This window comes from Ursus americanus, chromosome X (assembly GCF_024610735.1).
Source record: "Ursus americanus isolate L20-20 chromosome X, mUrsAme1.1.p, whole genome shotgun sequence".
NCBI classification, from domain to species: domain Eukaryota; kingdom Metazoa; phylum Chordata; class Mammalia; order Carnivora; family Ursidae; genus Ursus; species Ursus americanus.
In genome coordinates, this window is record NC_142164.1 from 25,254,770 (window position 1) to 25,269,667 (window position 14,898).

Consider the following 14,898-nt stretch of genomic DNA (forward strand, 5'->3'; position numbering starts at 1 on the left):
TCATGAGATTGATTTTATTAATGTTATAATTACCAGTAATAATAACTAATTCAGTGAATAGATATGATGATTAAATGAAATAACTGAATATAAAGCACCCAGAACATCTAATCATAAAATAAGTTAGTTTCTCTCCATTTACACAGTGCATTATAGCATTTATTTTCCAATCGCTAACAAATGCTACTTACTGCTGCTTGAAGGGAAATTAAAACAAGAAAGAACAGAAGGAAGGAAAGGAGGAAGGGAAACGAAAGAAGGAAAAAAGAAGAAAATTAGATCATTTTTGAAATTGTGATTCTGGAAAATAAAAAGGGAAGGAATATCGAATTTACCAAAATCCAATTTACATGTAACTTTTGCAGTGAGGTGATGAGGTTCTGTGTCTTCCTGTGCTCTTTTCAGTCCTCTCTTTGACATAGCCTTTGCTGGCACATTCTTTCACTATGTCTGGGGCAGAGCAAAGACAAAGTGACTGGCTCTTATAGTATATTTTAAAGTAAGAATTCTCAAGCTTGAAAATGTATACCTCATTTTATGCCTCAAAATACCTCTGTAATTTGCTTGCCATCCCTATACCATGAGATATTAAAAAGCAACAGCAAATATTTCACTTTAATGTGCAGAAATTTTGTAGAAATTGTGTGACTTCCTCTAGAGCAAGTGCAAGTTACCTGTATCATTTTCATGCACAATGGTCTGTAGCCATTAGGAGAAAAATAATTATTTGGGTAATAGCTGTGGTTGCTTAAATGATCTCTTCGCTATTAAAAAAATCAATTATTGTTTCTTAAATTTTCTCTGTGTGGTCATTAATTCTCTATCTTGATTTATGAGACTTCTCTGAGTTAATTATATTTTGAAGACTTGTGGGGCTAAAATTTTGTATTACAGTAAATGTAAATCTTTCGGTTTCCTAAAATCGTTCATAAGGACTTCGTTTTTAAAATGCATTTAAAGATATTTTATAATCATTTAATAAGATGCTTTAGTCTGATACATTTACACAGAATTGCCTCTTCGGGGCTGAAATTTTCAAAGGCTGCCTGAAGGGATACAATGCACGTTGCCTTGAGCTTCCAGGTGGCCCCACACTGCCATCTGGTGGTTCTTTGCATGCTTTAACTTTTCAAATTTCTACCATCGCTCATTTCTATTGTTCAAATGAATATACATGCTTGCTCTTTTTTTCTTCTTTACAATGATCTCCTTTAGGATCTCACAACCCATTAAAAAAATACAAAGTCTCCCACTCTATTGTTTGGACTCAGAAGAAATGGCCTTTTTCCTGCCGTAGCAGCACTGTGGGCGCGATGGACTCACAAGCATTGTTTTTGAACAAACTGATAATAATGCCCACCCAAAGTGAAAAAGCAGCCAAGTGAGAGCTAAATGGTATTCTGGCAACACAACAGTTACATTCACGAGATTTCTAATCACGTCATCCACATTCTTGCCATTGGCAGAAAGCTTTGCAATAGACCAGGGAGCTTTTGAGACAGCACAGCATCAGCAGCACCTAGGACGGGGTCAGGCAATGGTTTACTGCAGCGCGAGGGATGAGAAGGGGGAGAGAACACAACGGCGATGTGCTGTAAATGTTTGGCAAGGCACGCACAGCGACGGGAAAAGGCATGGCCCAGGCAGGCTGGTACTAGATAATGTGTGGGAGCCATATGGTGATTGTCCCTGGCCCGCATCACAGGTGACAGATGTCATTTGTCCGTGGCAAACTGACAGAAGAGACTGGAAAGGAGCTGAGAAATCTGACTTTGAGCATAGAGCTAATGCAGACACATTTTTCACCAGCTCCCCCCAGGTTCTGTTGGTTCTGCCTTGGTCAAGGAAGTGGTTCTCCCTTCATGAACTCATGCCAAGTCTCCTGCCTCTGTTCATCGGGGGTTTCGGAGCTGCAGGTTGTCCCCAGGTGATGAGGTGACAGGCTTTCCGCACGCAGCTTTTATCCGCAAGGCGGAGTACTTGGTGGGCAAAAGCAGAAAGGAGGAACAAACGAGCAAATGACTGCGGACTTTGACTTCACAGTACTGACATGAGATTCAGAATCAATAATTCTCAGAAGGGAAGGGGGAATATGCGGTTCCAAGAAATATATTTAATACTAGAATACGATTTCATGTTTAGAAGAGTGAAGTGTACATTATATATGCTTCTGTAATTCATATTCATAAATATTTATGTAATTTATGTTTCGAAAATGAAAAGATACCTATTGTTTTCATAACACAAACGTCAGAAAATAAAGCTCAACTAAATCCTTTTGCTTGATAGGGTAATTCTCAAGAAGGGAGGGGTAAAGTTTCCTTAGAGAGTTGTAGCAGAGTCTCCAGGGGTGAGCATTTTTTATTTTTATTAAAAGAGGAGATTTAAATGCTTTTCAGTTAGAAATAGGATTGAGTCCTCTGTAAAACAGTGCTCCTTTTATGTTTGTATTTAAAGTTAAAATAAGGTAAACCAGTATCAGTGAAATACCTAATCACATGCCAGGCATTACACCACAACAACTAACTGTTTCTGAAATACAGATCCGTTTGGCAGAAAGGGCTTGCATATCCACTTTTTAATAGCATGTTCCCCTAACATAGTTTAGAACATGAATTGCTTGTCAAGTATACTCAAATTTTCAAAAAATGTCAACTGTAGGGGCTCCTGGCCGGTTCAGTTACGACTCTTGATCTCGGGGTTGTGAGTTCGAGCCCCACGTTGGGCGTGGAGAGTACTTAAAAATAAAATCTTTAAAAAAATGTCAACTGTAGTCAAAAAATAAATAAACCATGAATTGCAAAGGAATAATTATAATATTTTATATACAAACTTTTGAGGAAGACTTCTCCAATCCATCTCCATATGGATGTGACTGCACAAACAGTATCCATTCTGGAATACTGACTTGGTTGTTTCTCCCAGCTCTGCAAGCACCCTGTCTTTCAACTTGGCTTTCAGTGGTTCCCTGCTGCCAACATGTTTAACTTCAGTCTCCTTAAGTGGCCTCATCTCTTGCCATTCACCACCCAGCCCCAACACCCATGCTCTGGCCGCACAAAATTCCTCTCATTCCCTGAAAATCCATGTTCTCTTTCTTATCCAGACCCTCACAATGCTGTGCCCTCTGTCAGGAGTACTCTCTCCCCACCCTGCTCCCCCCACCTCCTTGCCTTCAAACCTGGCCAAGCCTTAGTCATCCTTTAGGTCTCAACATGGATGTCACTTTCTCTAGGCAGCCTTTCCTGACCTCTTAAGTCTGGCTTCACTATTCTTCCTCTGCCGCCATAAGCACCCTGTCCTTCCTCTGTCATAACACACAGCACACTATATTGTAATTGCTTGGTTGCTTGTCATTAAACTATAAGCTCTTGGAGGATGGACACCATTACTGCCCACTACTATATCCATTAGGGTCCACCTCAGTGCCTGGCACATAGCAAGTGCTCAATAAATCTGTGCTAAATGGATGCATGTGTTTCTTTAATCTCCTTTAATCTCCCCAACTTCAGTGGTACGTACTATGCTATTCTGCCTTTGTCTCGTTTCAGTCTGTGATGCTTCTCTTACATAGCCAGCGGCGCTACATCTTTGAGTACGACCAATCGGATTGTCTGCTCTCAGTCACCATGCCGAGTATGGTGCGCCACAGCCTACAAACCATGCTTTCAGTGGGCTACTACCGGAACATCTACACCCCGCCAGACAGTAGCACTTCTTTCATCCAAGACTATAGTCGAGATGGCCGACTGCTACAGACCCTGCATCTGGGAACAGGGCGCAGAGTTTTATACAAATACACCAAGCAGGCACGGCTGTCTGAGATTCTCTATGACACCACTCAGGTCACATTAACATATGAAGAGTCTTCTGGAGTCATTAAGACAATACACCTGATGCACGACGGCTTCATTTGCACAATCAGATATAGGCAAACAGGTTTGTTGTGAAAGGGTGGTGATGGGTACAACCATATCCGTCAGTATTTTCTTATGCTGTTTTTGCTGGCCACAGTGTGAAATAGAAGCACTGACCTGTAGACATCCAATCCCATAAAGGTTCACTTTAGTTATTAAATTGTCTTCCATTGAAAATTAAAAACCTATTACAGCCTGCGTGAAAGCTGATTCCTTCAAAACCTACTGTTGTGCATTTCTCTGTCTCTGTCTCAGCTCTCAGGAAAGTTGAGATCTAAGAACCTGGTCCAGCTGTGTGCTCCTTCCTAACTCACTACCGGATCTCCCCAGAGATGCAGCTGCAAGAGTTGAGCCTCTGTGAAACGAGCTCAAGCCCTGTGTCTCCTCTATAAGCCTCAGTGGAGGCAAAATACGTTCAAAAGTCAGGGCTTTTGAATATATTTCATCCTTTGGGCTTATAAAATGCCCGAAGTCAGTTACCTTAATGCTGGATTTTGTCAACATCTGACCTGCTGACTTTGTAGCACAGGTTAAACAAATTGAAAGTAATTTTGTGAGTGATAATAACAAGAAAGCATGTTTATAATAACAGTTTCATCACCCCAAGCCACTGGATGGGTTGTTACTTATATAGTTCCTAGAATTAAATTATTCTGTAATTATAGCAAACAGTATTTTTTTCATATTGACTGACCACAACTATGAGAGTATGTATCTATGAGATGATAGGCCCGGGCGTGAGGTATCAGAGGTCCATCTCTGATATCTTATTTTGAATGTAAAAGCGCCACTGCTAAAGACCCTGACGCTGGATCTTTCTGATTGCTCCACATTACGCACCTACCTCTGTTCTCATTGTTTTTATTTTGATTCCTCAGGACCTCTTATTGGACGCCAGATCTTCAGATTCAGCGAAGAAGGGCTGGTGAACGCTCGGTTTGACTACAGCTACAACAACTTCCGAGTCACCAGCATGCAAGCTGTGATCAATGAAACCCCTTTGCCCATAGATCTGTACCGATATGTTGATGTTTCCGGTAGAACAGAGCAGTTTGGAAAATTCAGTGTCATTAATTACGATTTAAACCAAGTCATAACTACCACAGTGATGAAGCACACCAAGATCTTCAGTGCCAACGGACAAGTTATCGAAGTCCAGTATGAAATCCTAAAGGCCATTGCCTACTGGATGACTATTCAATATGATAATATGGGGCGCACGGTAATATGTGATATAAGAGTGGGAGTAGATGCCAACATAACGAGATACTTCTATGAATACGATGCTGATGGGCAACTTCAAACTGTTTCTGTAAATGACAAAACCCAGTGGCGCTATAGTTACGATCTGAACGGAAACATCAACCTCTTAAGCCATGGGAATAGTGCTCGTCTTACTCCTCTCCGATATGACCTCCGAGACCGCATCACCAGACTAGGAGAAATTCAGTATAAAATGGATGAAGATGGCTTTCTGAGGCAGAGGGGAAATGACATATTTGAATATAATTCTAATGGTCTGCTGCAGAAAGCCTACAATAAGGCTTCTGGCTGGACTGTGCAGTATTACTATGATGGGCTTGGGCGACGTGTCGCCAGTAAGTCCAGCCTAGGGCAGCACCTTCAGTTCTTTTATGCGGACCTTGCCAACCCCATAAGAGTTACTCATTTGTACAACCACACGAGCTCAGAGATTACATCCCTGTATTATGATCTCCAAGGTCACCTTATTGCCATGGAGCTAAGCAGTGGTGAAGAATATTATGTAGCTTGTGATAATACAGGCACCCCACTGGCTGTGTTCAGCAGTCGAGGTCAGGTGATAAAAGAGATATTATACACACCTTATGGAGATATCTATCATGACACTTACCCTGACTTTCAGGTCATCATTGGTTTTCATGGAGGACTCTATGATTTGCTTACTAAATTAGTGCATCTGGGGCAAAGGGATTATGATGTTGTTGCTGGTAGGTGGACAACGCCTAATCATCACATATGGAAACAGTTGAACTTCCTTCCTAAACCGTTCAACCTCTACTCCTTTGAAAATAACTACCCAGTTGGCAAAATTCAAGATGTTGCAAAGTATACCACAGGTATAAAACTTTACACTACACTTGAAATAACTCCATGGTGTTTATCACATAATCTCAGTGCCTCTGTAAATATGTTTCCTCTTCCTGCCAGTTAGCCCACAAGTTATTGTGCAGTCACTCTCTTCCTTAGTCTTCTAGAGTGAGCAGAACTGTGCAAGTGGCGTGAAACATGATGCTTTTGCATCCCAGGACACCTTTCCTTTCCTTCTAAGCTTTCTGTTCGTAGATTTCACTCTTAAAAGCTTATACGAGGGGCGCCTCGGTGGCTCAGTAGGTGAAGTGTCTGCCTCAGGTCATGATCTCGGGGTCCTGGGAACGAGCCCTGTGCGGGGCTCCCTGGTCAGCAGGAAGTCTGCTTCCTCCTCTCCCTCTCTCCCTCCCCCTGCTTGTGCTCTCTCTCTCTCTCAAATAAATAAATAAAATCCTTTTTTTTAAAAAGCTTATATGAATAATTTCATAAAGGAAAAATTCAGGATTATGTTCCATCAAATAAGTCTAATATTAGGGTCTGTGTGGCCTCGGTACCATTACCACATTAAGAGTTTCAGTGCTGTAAACTGAACCTATTTCTGTGATTATCCATGAATCAAAAGGTTTCCCTGTAGAGAAAGGGTCATATGTTTTAGAGCAGGTGAAAGAACGGGGAGTTTTATCCCTAACTTCCCATTGGCTGAACATTTTGAAGGCAAGAGAGGTATCGTTCAAGCTTTCCACAAAGGCTGTAAAGTATGGGCTTCATCATTTTTTTTCTTTTATATTTTGTGCCTCACAGACATTGGAAGTTGGTTGGAGCTATTTGGTTTCCAGTTACACAATGTTCTACCTGGATTTCCCAAACCAGAATTAGAAAATTTGGAATTAACTTATGAGCTTCTGCAGCTTCAGACAAAAACTCAAGAGTGGGATCCTGGAAAGGTTTGTAAAAATTTTACCATCTCTATTTATCCATAAAAACAGAAGAGCATCCAACGCCATGAAATGGCATTAACATGTATTTGCTTACTTATTTTTCAGTTGTCTTGATTTTTCACTGAAATGTCCACAATTAATGAGGAGGTAGAAAAAAGCTTCCATGAGGAAAGGATCAGGGAATTGGAGCTTTTAGAAAAGACAAGACTAACATGGAATTTGATGACCTGCTGCGGTAGACAAACAGGAGGAACTAAACTTTTAAAATTCTGGAACGGGCTGCCAAGGGCAATTATGGATTCTGTATAGAGAAAACTGTTCACTGACAGACATAAAAACTTCAGATTTCCAACAGTGAAATAATTTAAGGCGTAGTGAATTAAAAGCATAGGAAGAACAGAATTAAATTATTCTGACAAAAAGTATGAAAGAGCAATGAAGTGAAAATAATAAATACTATAGGGATAAAGTCTCTGGGAAAATAGGAATACCAAACTATTCACAGTTCAGCAGATAATTTCATCAAGGGTAGGAGGTTCAAATGAAAACAAGTAACTTTCTTTCAATTGAAAGAAATGAGGAGTGTCTCTTTGCAAAAAAAAATTACTTCAGGAAAATAAAACTGAAATTTGGATGGGAGGGCTTAAAATGTAAGTGTAAAAATTTAGGGGCGCCTGGGTGGCTCAGTTGGTTAAGCGTCTCCCTTCAGCTCAGGTCATGATCCCAGGGTCCTGGATTGAGCCCTGCATTGAGCCCCTGCTCAGCAGAGAGTCTGCTTCTCCCTCTCCCTCTGCCCCTTGCCCTCCCACCCCTCCACCCCCACTCATGCACGCTCTCTCGCTCTCAAATAAAATCTCTTAAAGAAATTATAAGGGAAAGGCAAATCTAAATAAGTACTATAGGCTTATTGTGTTTTGTAAAACATAATATGTAAAAGTAATTTTGTAATTAAAAAGTAATTAACAGTCCTTTTTATAATTAAAAGTCCTTTTAAAAAGTTAATCAAAATGTTGAAATTGCTGAAGCTTTGTTGTAGAAACTTGGAGGTTCATTATTTTCTCTTTATTCCCTAGTATGTTTGAAAATGCCCATAATAAAAAGGGTTTTTTTTTAAGCCCCCATAACAAATCAGTGAAGTTCTTGCTGATTAGCTGTAGTTATGTGAAGGCCATGATCTGTTTAAAAGCAAGAATAATGCCTTAAGCCATCTCTACTCCTCCCTGTGGCTAATGTATCACACCACATACAGTAACCAACAGCTAGTCAGTTTCAGTTACATTAGTGAAGTTGGAATGTCTTTGGGGGGAGCTGGACCCACTTAACTTGAAGAGACTTCTAACTCTGAGATTCTGTGATACCAAGTTTGAACATACTTCCTTATGTTTAACTCACCAAGACCTCAAGAAGTATATGCCAGGTGACCAAGTAACCTGTTAGTCTTATCTTTGCCAAGTCTCTGATGAAGAGATTCCAAATCTGGCTTGTTGTGAAATCACTCACCAGCACAGTAAAGCAAGAAGGTGCTTTTCACAATCACCAAGCATTTGCACTGTGCCTTTCTTCTTTCCTAGACTATTCTAGGTATTCAGTGTGAGCTCCAGAAACAGCTCAGGAATTTCATTTCCTTGGACCAACTTCCTATGACTCCCCGATACAGTGATGGACGGTGTCTTGAAGGAGGAAAGCAACCAAGGTTTGCTGCCGTTCCTTCTGTTTTTGGAAAAGGTATAAAATTTGCCATCAAGGATGGCATAGTAACAGCCGATATTATAGGAGTAGCGAATGAAGATAGCAGGCGGCTTGCTGCCATTCTCAATAATGCTCATTACCTGGAAAATCTACATTTTACCATAGAGGGGAGGGACACTCACTACTTCATTAAGCTTGGGTCTCTGGAGGAAGATCTGGTGCTCATCGGTAACACTGGGGGGAGGCGGATTCTAGAGAATGGTGTCAATGTCACTGTGTCCCAGATGACTTCTGTGTTGAATGGGAGGACTAGACGGTTTGCAGATATCCAGCTCCAGCATGGGGCTCTGTGCTTCAACATCCGGTATGGGACAACTGTCGAAGAGGAAAAGAACCATGTGTTGGAGATTGCCAGACAACGCGCTGTGGCCCAGGCCTGGACTAAGGAACAAAGAAGGCTGCAAGAAGGGGAGGAGGGTATTCGAGCATGGACAGAGGGGGAAAAGCAGCAGCTTTTGAGCACTGGGAGGGTACAAGGTTATGATGGGTATTTTGTTTTGTCTGTTGAGCAGTATTTAGAACTTTCTGACAGTGCCAACAATATTCACTTTATGAGACAGAGCGAAATAGGCAGGAGGTAACAAAAAAAATTTCTGCCTTTGCGTCACCAAAGACTGCCTGTTTTTAAAACACAAAATGGTTTATTGTATCGGTTTTCTAGATCAGAACTCTGTATATGTAAATATGGAGGAAAAACATATCCAACTGCCTTTCAATGTGACGGAAGATGGTATTTTAATATTGTTTGTTTAAACTCTTTAAGAAATGACAGAGATTTTTAGTTCTTGTGTGGCAGTATTCAAAATAACACAAGTAAAACAGCTAAAAAAAAGTTTTCAGAAAGCACCACTTTAAATTTATCGAGCCGTGCGTATGTTCAAATATAAAGGACCCAAGGTTCTCTATCTCTATTGTGACACGAAATTTCACGTTTAACTGTTGGCAGAACTTGTGGGCTATTTGAAAATGTGGTGCAATAGTATTCTGAACCTTGCATTTCGAAAGACTGCCAGCCCTTTCACATTTTCCAGATCCGTTATAGGAAACTTACAAAGAAGTGTAAAATGCCCTCGGCCACCATCTCCCAGAGTCAGGACCCATTCGCCCTTCCTCCCTGATTATTCCTCCTTGCTTGTTAAAGTAAATGCCATGTTGTTGTGCTGTGTTTTGGCGTGTGGTGGCTGGGTTCTGCCTACCACGTTTCCCCGTGGGTATGGTAACCAGACTGAACTGCCGCTATTTGCTTGTGTGTACATGATACCAAGGCAGCTGGCCAGTGTAACTTCTCCCACATAACCTGTTTTGACTACTTTTTTTTTAAACCAAATTGTAAGCATAGCTTTTATTAACCTGGGTAGGAATTTCTCATATATAGGGCGTGTTTTTGGTCATAGTTTCACATTAGTGATTCTGTATTGATACACTAATCCAATGGTTTTGTGCACACAAAAGGTAATTTACTACAAATGATTCTGGTACATAAAAATAAAAGAGGCTTTAGCAGGCATATATGCCTGGGATACCGATAAATACGTTGACTACTACTGCAGAAATTCACAAGAGCCAAAACCTTTATAAAAACAGACCTAGTACTACAACGAAAGGAAAGTACCAAGGGAAGACCAAACCAAACATCACAGTAGTTGCTGCCACATTGATTCATCCCACTTAGATTTATCTTTCCGATGTACAATTCTGTATTGAACATCTCCCAGCCACAGTCAGGAAATTTAATTAAGCGAACCCTTTCCGATCTAAAACATTTCAACTCATCATAGAGAGGCAGACTGTTTTTTACTAAAATAATTTATACGGTTAGTTATTTTAGTTCTCTGTCTTTACCCATGCATTTTGATTTAATCATCTGTCCTGCCTAGGAAAAGAACTATTTTCCAGGAAGGGTTATTTTGTTCCGTGATCAGTTAAACTTTGGAAAAAGATCAAGATTAGTGGTAATATCAGCTGCAGTTTCTCAATCTTTATGAATCCTGTAGTAAAAAGAAGCCCCTTGGGGAGCTGCAAGATTTGTGCCCAGTGACAAAGAGACAGTTGGTAAAAACGCTGTGTAATTGTAAGTTACCACAAATGAAAATACGCGACAGCACGATGTGGCCTGCTGAAAATTCCCCTGAGCCAGCTTCAGCACCTTTCATCCCTGGGTCTGCACATTCGCTATGTCGGAAGGAGAATTTATGATGGAAAGTTACAGTTTGGATTCTTTCCAGCCAGTACCTAAATGAAGTGTGGGGTCATTGCCTTGCTTTGTGAGGACAGTCTTCTTTGAAAATATGCAAAGTCAGAATTCAGGCTCCCGTTAAGGTTTTTTACTCCACCAAGTAGAAGGAGGGAAAGGCAAGGACCTGCAGACAGCAGGGAAGGGTGGATTCAAACATTTCATTTTCAAAAACTTCACATTGGGATTACACATTCTGACACATGTATTCCGAGAGAAACAGAGAGAGAGAGAATTCATGATGAACTCCTCTCTCTTTTTAATTGGAAGCACACCAGCTCAAGAGATTATTGATACAGACTACAATCATATTACTGTGTTTTTTTCCCCCTGGATCAGGCCTGTGTTAGTGGTACAATATTTATTCAGGACCGTATTCTAAAATTATGACAAACTTGTTGAAAGTTTGAATACCTCCACACCAGCCTAAAAATGGACCTTAAGTTCCTAGAACCTCTGATGTTCTTTTAAATCAATGGAAAAATTATTTGTGAACTGTATATAGAGAGTGCATTCATAAATGTGATGTTGTATTTTATCACTAATCCAAGATGTCAATATTAGAGTCTATTTTGCTTATATTTTAAGCGATTATTATACTTTTTTGCAATTCACTGTTGATGTATCATTTTCAAACTGCTTTAAATATCCATTAGAAAAAAATATTTGAAGCTTTTACTTAATAGTAATTACCTTGAACTGTGCATTTCTAGTTTGTAATACATATTTATTTAGTTTGTGCCTTTAGTTTCTTAAAGTTATATTTGTATTATATTCAGGAAATGCACTTTTTATCACTTCCAGCTGTGGTTTTAATACTGCCTTCGACTATTATTATTCTCTTTACCACTTCCAAAGTTTTTGGGAGGAAAGAGAAAAAACCCAAAAGGTTAGCACCAATGAACAGTAAATCTAAGAGAAACATTTTGGCATTTCTTAATAACGTGGAGATATTGGGTATACCGTTCAGCTGAATACAAAGAATGCTTTCATCTATTTGTAATTCTGAAGTTTAACTTGACGAGAGGACAATTTGTTTGCATTTTCTGATGAAAGTAAATGCATCTTAAAGAGAAATATATGAAGTTCTCATACCCAGAGCACAGGCAGCTGACACTGCACAGCCACGCACCATTCAAGAAAGTTCGAATGAGAGCACACTAGTTGGGGCTCTCATGAAGAACGTTCTAGGCTGGAGGCAGGGAATACTCTGTGGTGGTTTCTTTTTCCTAGTTAGGCCCATTTTATTTGTGCTGTTTTGTTTCGTTTTGTTTTGTTTTTACTCTTGCACTATGGTCTAGAGAGCCAAATGAACTGCAAGGTTCGCAGTTTAACAAACATTTAAATACATGTATTTTTAGTTGTCATTCTAATCATTATTGATTAGAAGCATGACTCCTGAAGGAAAGGGAAATAAAGCCCACTTCATCCTAATTTCTAGCAAAGCACTCACCATATAAATAGGCATATGTTTTATTTTTAACCCAGCAAAATACTGTATGAAATAAGTGTGTCCTTCACTGTCAATTTATCTAGAAGACCTATAATATATAGACTATATATATATAATATAATATATATACAACATAGCCAAATGTATAAAAACTTGACAATGTATAATTTGGAATTCACACGCTAACTACATAGAGAGGTATAAAATTGAATGATAGTTTTTCTAAGATTTTTCTTTTTCATAACTGTTGACACAGTTTCAAGCATTCTATCATGTTGTTCCTACTCTTTTTTTCTTTTCTTTACTTTTTTTAAAATCTATTTTTAACCAGACTAGGCCCCACTGTAATATCACCTGAGAGAGGGAGAAGTTTTTACATTTATAAAGATACATTCTTGTAAGGGTAATTGTAATGGAAGCAAAAGTACAGTAATCAAGTATTGAAAGACACTTTGGGAGAGACTGGAGTGTATTCTAGCTTGTGGAAAGACAGAAGGCTACAGATTGGATGCAACATTCTTGTTTTCTTGGAGGAACTCACATACACATAGCTGACCTGACTAGTACTTCAGATCTCAGACTGCTCTTCCACAGCCTTCTGTAAGGTTCTTTATTCTGCAAAAGAAAAAAACAAAACAAAACAAAACAAAAAAAAAACAAAAGAAACACATAAAAAAACATTTAAAAAAAGCAAAAAACAAAAAACACAAAAAAACCACAAAAAAGCAAAACAAAAAAAAAACAGAAAACAACAAACAACAAAAAAGAATTCAACCACGAAATAGTGACTGTTATTTCAGTGTGTCCTTCATATGAAAGCTATTAAGGACCAAACCTACTACTGTGTGTAAGAAGAAATTACTTCCTAAACAGTAACTGAAAATAGTTAGTTAAACTTGCTGTGGATTTTGTCTTGGCAGTTGTCATCTTACATTATTTGTCAAAGGAAATGTGTTTGGCAGTTAAAAATCTTTCCTTAGATTTAGTGGTGGACTTTAACCTCTTAAATAAATGTTAGTATACAGATTGTGTCCTTGAAAAATATTTTACTTGTATGAATCATGACAATGTCTAAATCTTTACTATTCTTCTGGCAAAAGCATCGGTAAGAGAGAGGGTGAAAAAGAGAAGTATAGCCTTTACGTCAGAAAAATATTCTTTTTAGCTGCTTACTTTCTCATGAACAGTAAAGATGTTTACAGTGTATGCCAAGATTTTCGGTTTCTATATAACAACAGTTAGAGGTTCTAATCATACTGAAAATTGTGTTATAATGGCCTGAGCCATGTTGCTAGGAAACAATAGGTTCCAATTTTGTATTCCTGCTCTCACTCCTGTGCTGAAAAGTGACTGGATACTGTACCGGTTCATGTTCTCTGGCTGCAGTTAAATGGTCTTTTGCATTTTGCTCTGGCTTTCAGGCCAGAAGCATGCATTTTTCTACAAGATCATCACAACAACATGCTGTAAATACTTAAAGTTAAACATTATGTGTCGATATTTGAAAGAAAAAAGTACTTTGAATATTTCATTTTTAAAAAATAAAATTGCAAATGAACACTGCCTCCCATTTTATTCATGCGCCAGGCTGCACTCTCGAGTCTGTTTGGTCACCTGAGAATGGAAAAGTAGCTCCCTAACAGGGAACAATAAAACCGCATCATCTTGAAGATGAAGGTGCAGAAATCAAAAAGGCACTAGTCCTAAGCAGATGTCTCTTCATTTTTATTTTTCGTACAAATAGGATCTCTGACACAAATGACCATTTAATAAAAAAAGAAGAGTAGCAGTTGCAAGTTTAAATGCCTCGAGGCTGTTACTTTAAAAAGGTTTCTTTCTCTTGTTGATGCCTTTCTGAGCAATGGAAAGAAAATGAAGAATTGCAAAACGGGTTGGGGAGAGCTAGGAGAGCAGAGCGAGCAGATGCCTTGGCAAAAAAGCCAATGGGGGAAGAGAGGCAGTCAGGAAACACTAAAAAACAACAGCTCGCACGTCCTGGGCAATTTCAATGGCCATTTGGCATTTATTTTTCACAAGAAGGTATTTACGAGTGACACCGGGAAAGCCGGCCAATAGATCTTGCAAAATTCAACTTGATGGTAATGGGGCACACATAGTCCAAACGACCTGCTTGTTTCTGAAACTTACTTGGAATCCTGGAATTTACATCACTCTTAAATGCCCTGCCGCCTTTTTATGCAGTGATATATACAGGAGTCTCCCCTTATCTGCAGTTTCACTTTTCAGGGTTCCAGCTACCGCAGTCCCGCAGTCAACCACAGCCCAGAGGCAGATGATCCTCCTCCTGACGTCGTCAGAAGGTCAAGAGTAGCCTAACGCTGTCACAATGCGTGTGTCATTCCCCTCACTTCCTCTCATCACATAGGCATTTGATCACCTCACATCACCGCAGTACAGTAAGCTATTTTGAGAAAGACAGAGACCACATTTGTGAAACTTTTATTACAGTATATTGTTATAATTGTTCGATTTTCTTATTAGTTATTGTTGTTAATCTCTTGCTATGCCTAATTTATA

The 14,898-nt window shown here is 39.3% G+C and overlaps 1 protein-coding gene across 1 annotated transcript in view; it reads left to right on the forward strand.

The window, feature by feature from the left end:
• TENM1 (teneurin transmembrane protein 1) overlaps positions 1 to 13,918 on the forward strand; it is a 760,590-nt gene extending 746,672 nt beyond the window's left edge. The window contains exons 30-33 of the mRNA XM_087860146.1: positions 3,552 to 3,939; positions 4,796 to 6,016; positions 6,789 to 6,931; positions 8,497 to 13,918. Of these exons, the coding sequence (XP_087716272.1) occupies positions 3,552 to 3,939; positions 4,796 to 6,016; positions 6,789 to 6,931; positions 8,497 to 9,255 (2,511 nt within the window). The 3' untranslated portion in view covers positions 9,256 to 13,918. The remainder of the gene's footprint in view (positions 1 to 3,551; positions 3,940 to 4,795; positions 6,017 to 6,788; positions 6,932 to 8,496) is intronic.
• Positions 13,919 to 14,898: the final 980 nt, after the last annotated feature.